Below are 4,894 nucleotides of genomic sequence, written 5' to 3' on the forward strand. Positions count from 1 at the left end.
GTTCCCTCCTTCCCTCCCTCCCCTTCGCATGCACTTCTCTGTACCTGACCTGGTCTTCCCTCTCCTCTCCTTCAGAGCGAAGCTGCCATGATGAGCCAGCAGCGAAGGCCGCCCGTCGGCGCGATGGGGATGCAGCCGGGGGGGCGTTACCCTCCTCTTCTCAGCTCTCCGACGTATCCGACCGCCGTCATGCCAATGAGCTCTTCCCCCCTCTACATGCGGGCCGGAAATTCCTTCGCTCCCCCCATGGAGTTCGATCCCCGGGCGAACAACTTTGTAAACTTCCTCCTCCTCCTCCTCCTGCTCCTCCTGCTCCTCCTGCTCCTCCTGCTCCTGCTCCTCCTGCTCTTGCTTCTTCTCTTTGCCGAACGTTGACGAGCTCGTAGGCCCCTCAGCCTGTTCCCCCCATGCTCCAGGACCAAGTTCCACAGCAGGAGATGGGACAAGGGGTGGAAGCACCAGCGACAGGAGCGGAGGAGGAGGTGCCTGTGCAACAGGAGCCTCTTGGAGAGCCGGAGGAGGGGGCCATGGTTGAGTCACAGGAAGGATCAGCAGCAGCAGCTGCTGCCAACGAGGATGCGGCAGCTACAGCAGAGCCGGAGGAGGAGAGGCCAGAGCAGGAGGAAGCGGGAGAGACAACGTCGTTGCAGGCGCAGGGAGCATGCTGCGATGATGAAGGAAACTGCCACAAGTGTCCTGGACCCGATGAGGCAAGAGGAGGAGGGGGGAGGAGAGGCAGGGTCAGGGGGCTGGGAGGGAGGGAAAGGAGCCGGAGGACGTTTGTGATTGGGAGGGAGGAGAAGAGCGGGAGTTCAGGAGCAGGAGCAGGAGCAGGAGCAGGAGGGAGGGAAGGAGGGAAGGAGGGTAACAAGCTTGCAGGACTACAATATGCTGGATAATCTCTTCATCTTCCCCGGGAAGGACCCGATGTGGGGCAGGAGCTTCTTGCACGTGCTGATCTCCTTGCTCGTCATCATGCTGGCGGTAAGGGCCAGCTGGGAGTCTGCTGGGCCTCTGACGGGGCGCAGGTGCTGATTGTTACCTACTTCCTCGAGAAGCGCAAGGACGAGACGGGAGAGCATCCGCTGGTAGGAGGAGGGGGGTTTAGGTGGAGAGGGAGAGGAGGGGAGGAGAGGAGGAAGGGGGAAGGAGAGGGGAGAGAAGGGAAGGGAGGAGGAGAAGGGGAGGAGGGGATGGGGATGGGGAGCAAGGGTGCTGAGGATTGAATGTGATGGTCGTGCAGGATAACTGGATCCAGAGCTTACGGGAGGCCTGGCAGACGGTAAGGAGGAGCAGAGGAGGAGGGGGGGGACGAGAACGAGGAAGGAGGGGGGGAGGGGGGAGGAAGGCGGAGGAGGGAGGAGGGGAAGTGAGTTTTTCTTCAGCTCTCCACTACATGTGCCGACTGGTGGCAGCAGACTTTCTCTAGGAACGGGACAGAGGCGCAACCGATTGTGTGAAGAGTATGACAAGTAAAAGAACAAGGAAAAAGATAAAACAAAGCTGAGAAAAGGAGCAGGGAAAGGAGGTAAGAGGAGGAGGAGGAGGCGGTGGGGAGGGGACGCTGGAGATGAAGAGAAGGGAGGCGATCAGCAGGAGGGAAGTGGAGGGGAAGGAGAAGAAGAAGGGGCAGATGAGGAGAAACGAGGGAGGGTAGAAGACAGGAAGAGGAGGAAAAGGAGATAGGAGGAGGGAGGAGGCAGAAGTGTACAACAGGCTGGAGATGTTATCCCTCTAGTACTTTCGTATCAAGGCCTCCAGGACCTTGTTGGGAATGAGTTTGGTGCCGGGGAAAGGAAGGTTGGTGACGGGCGAAGTCAAGTCCATGCTCTTGAAGCGCTTCTCTATCTCCTGCCGCTGCGATGGGTGAGACAACAGGAAGGAGGGAGAAGAGAGGAGGGCGATGAAGGTAGGGAGGGAGGGAGAAGAGGAGAGGGAGGGAGAAGAAGTGAGGAAGAGTGGGACTGGGGGAGGGAAGGAGGAGGGAGTAGGGGAAGACAAGGAGGAGGACGCGGGGAGAACCTCGTAGGTGAAGCCGTCGGACGCGATGACTGGCTCCTTGAAGATCGTCTTTGAGATCGGGCAGAGAAACTCTGCAGGGATGCGTCTGTCCTCTCCAGCTGGGGTGAGCTGCTGGGCTGAGCTGGGCATGTCCCTGCTCAGCGTCCGCATCGCCTCCAGACCCTCCTCCTCCGACAGCCAGCGCTCGAACGTGGCCCACCACTTGACCGTCGGCTTGTTCTCCTCTATCCTCAGCACCTGAGCATGCAGCGTTAAGTGCTGCTGTTGCTCCTCCTCTCTTCCCCCCTCCCCCCCACCTTTCCCTCCCCCACTGACCATGCTCCTGCTCCCGCCTCTGTCCCTGCCCCTCCTGCTTCTCCTCTCCCTCTCTGCTCCTCTCTCCCCATTCCTCGCTCATCCTCGCTCACCTGCACGAATCGGACGTACCACGCAGGGCTGAAGCCAGCCCCGTCATGGCGCAAGTGGACGGCGGTGAGGTCGCCCAGGTCGGAGGAGGAGAAGTCGAACGAGTCTGTCCTCTTGGTCTGGAAGTCGAGCTCGTTGTTCTCTAGCGCTGCGTTGAGCAGCGTGCCGTCCTTTCCTATCAAGTCCATCCGCACGTTGGCGGTGGTGCCGGAGCCCCTGGTGTGCCCTGTGGCAACGACGACGCGGTAGAGGATGCTGGGGTCTTTGTCCTTGGACAGACAGTGGCGGGCAAGCGATTGGACCTCCTCGTCTTCTTCCGTTGACCTCTGAAGAGAGAGAGAGGAGGGAGAGAGAGGAGGGAGAGGCGGGAGAGAGAGGAGGGAGGGAGAGGCGGGAGAGGAGGGAGGGAGAGGAGGAAAGTGAAGACAAACGGAGTGAGGAATGATGCAGAAAGGTAGGAGGTTGTAGAGTAGGATATGAAAAGGAAAAACATCAGAAAAATCATCCACCATCCTCTAATTCCTTCTACTCTCCTCCTTCCCTCCTCCTCCTCCTCCTCCTCCTCCTCCTCCTCCTCCTCCTCCTCCTCCTCCTCACCTGCATGACGGCACTTGCCATCGAGTGGGTCTGGGCGGTTCCCTTGAGCCACTGATTGCACTCGAACAATTTCCACCCGCTCTCCAAGATCGATCTCCGCACGAACACCCTCCTCAGGAACCAAGAGTCCGACGACCTAGGGCACAGGTTCAACCAACTAACCTTTTCATGCTCGTCCTCGTTCTCGTCCTCCTTTCTCACTCCCCAGCCTCGTCTCCTGCTCCTGCTCCTGCTCCTGCTCCTGCTCCTGCTCCTGCTCCTGCTCCTGCTCCTGCTCCTGCTCCTGCTCCTTCTTCACTCCCCACCTCATCTCCTCCTCCCCTCACCCATCCTCCTCAACTTCTCACCCATTCCTTCCCCCCCGCTCTCGCCCCATCCTCAACTTCCTTTGCCTCCACCTCATCCCTCTCCCCCCCCTTTCCCCCGGCTCCCTCCTCCTTACTGCAAGCTGTCGTGCCCGATGTGCAGCTCCAGCAGTTCCCCAAGGTCTCCGACGCGGCTCTGGATGGAGAACATCGCTATACTCCCCTGCTCAGCGAAGGGGTAGCGGTTCCACCCGGCTCGCTCCAGCTGCTTGCTCCCGATGAACCCGTCCTCTTCCAGCGCAGCCTCGAAATCCTTGGAGCCCAAGGAAGAAAGCAGCCCGTCGTCCACCTCCCTGTTGCTCGACTTGATCCTGACCTCCACGTTGACCCGCTCCACCTTGCTCCGAGCTCGTTCCACATGAAGGAGCAGTACGTCCTCCGGCTCCTTCTGCACGAACTTGGCAACGCACTTGACTAGCCGCTGCCTCCAGCTCTCCGAGAAGCTGGACAAGGACATGGTCAGCTCCATGGGCAAGACGATGAAGTTGGGCAGGACAAGGACGGCGGTCGCCTTGGGTCCCGTCAGCCACGTGATGGGCAGCTCGTGCTTGCTCCCCACCAGCGAAAACCAGACGTTTGCCGTGCTGCCGGCGCTCCGGCAGTTCCCGGAGACGACCAGGATATCGTATCCTACCGTCGATCGCTCTTCGGGCAGTGCCAGGGACAAAAGCGTCACGGCGTCTTCCTCCTCTCGCGCCGATGCTTTGCGCTGCTTCTCCTTCTCCTGCTTCTCCTCCCGCCATCATCCTCAGGAGGCCGCAGCGCCTCGTCCGCGAGCTCTCGCTCCTTCTTCACCTCCCTCAGGTCACTGACCGCCTGCGCTAGCGAGCATGCGATCCCGCAGCTCGACTCTGCTTTCCGCAGATATGCGTCCGCACGCTGGGAGGGCCATGCTCGACCGCCCTGCCCCTTCTCCGATGTCCCATGCCCCCGCCTCTGCCTCCCCCTTCCTAACTCGTTCTCCTTCTCCCCCTCCTCCTCCTCTTCTACCCTCGCACTCTCCTCCTCCTGAGCAGACGGCGGAGGGTTGTCTCCTCCGATCCTCGACCCGAAGTCTATCGTCCGCTGAGCCTTGAGGATCTGCTTATCTAGCCGGATCCTCTCCACCTTCAGTTGCTTCATCTCCTCCTCCAGCATGTCCTTGTAGCGGGTCAGCAGCAGGACGTCATCCAGCAGTGCTCCCCTCGTGTAGCCCTGGAACTCCAGGTGATCTGTGCTGACAAGCTTCTTCAGCGTCGGCGACTCCGTCATCCTCTGGAGCGCCGCTCCCTTGCTCCCTCCCCCAGCATTCTTGCGCAGGTAAGGAGAGACCTTGTCCTTCTCTGCGAAGGAGAAGTTCCCATACCGCACAGTCCTGCTCTCCTTGTCCATGGCCGTCATCCTCCTCCCCAGCTTCGCCATCTTGAGCTTGTCAGCGTCAATCGCCGCCCTGGCATCTTTGTTCTTCAGCTCTAGGGCGATGCAGCTAGAGCAAGGGGCCGAGGTCAGCAAACTCCATGCAGAGA

General features: G+C 60.3%; 2 protein-coding genes across 2 annotated transcripts; one reads left to right on the forward strand and one right to left on the reverse strand.

Moving 5' to 3' along the window:
* Positions 1-888: 888 nt before the first annotated feature.
* On the forward strand, positions 889-1,460 carry GUITHDRAFT_121836 (hypothetical protein; the record flags this gene model as incomplete). The annotated part of the gene is made up of 4 exons (XM_005818912.1): positions 889-984; positions 1,029-1,088; positions 1,244-1,282; positions 1,386-1,460. The coding sequence occupies 4 exons, from the start codon at positions 889-891 to the stop codon at positions 1,458-1,460; spliced, it is 270 nt and encodes an 89-aa protein (XP_005818969.1).
* Positions 1,461-1,734: 274 nt separating this feature from the next.
* On the reverse strand, positions 1,735-2,151 carry GUITHDRAFT_82662 (hypothetical protein; the record flags this gene model as incomplete). Its single annotated transcript, XM_005818913.1, has 2 exons — positions 1,735-1,857; positions 2,023-2,151. The coding sequence occupies 2 exons, from the start codon at positions 2,149-2,151 to the stop codon at positions 1,735-1,737; spliced, it is 252 nt and encodes an 83-aa protein (XP_005818970.1).
* Positions 2,152-4,894: the final 2,743 nt, after the last annotated feature.

Source organism: Guillardia theta (genome assembly GCF_000315625.1).
Source record: "Guillardia theta CCMP2712 unplaced genomic scaffold GUITHscaffold_258, whole genome shotgun sequence".
Taxonomy (NCBI): domain Eukaryota; class Cryptophyceae; order Pyrenomonadales; family Geminigeraceae; genus Guillardia; species Guillardia theta.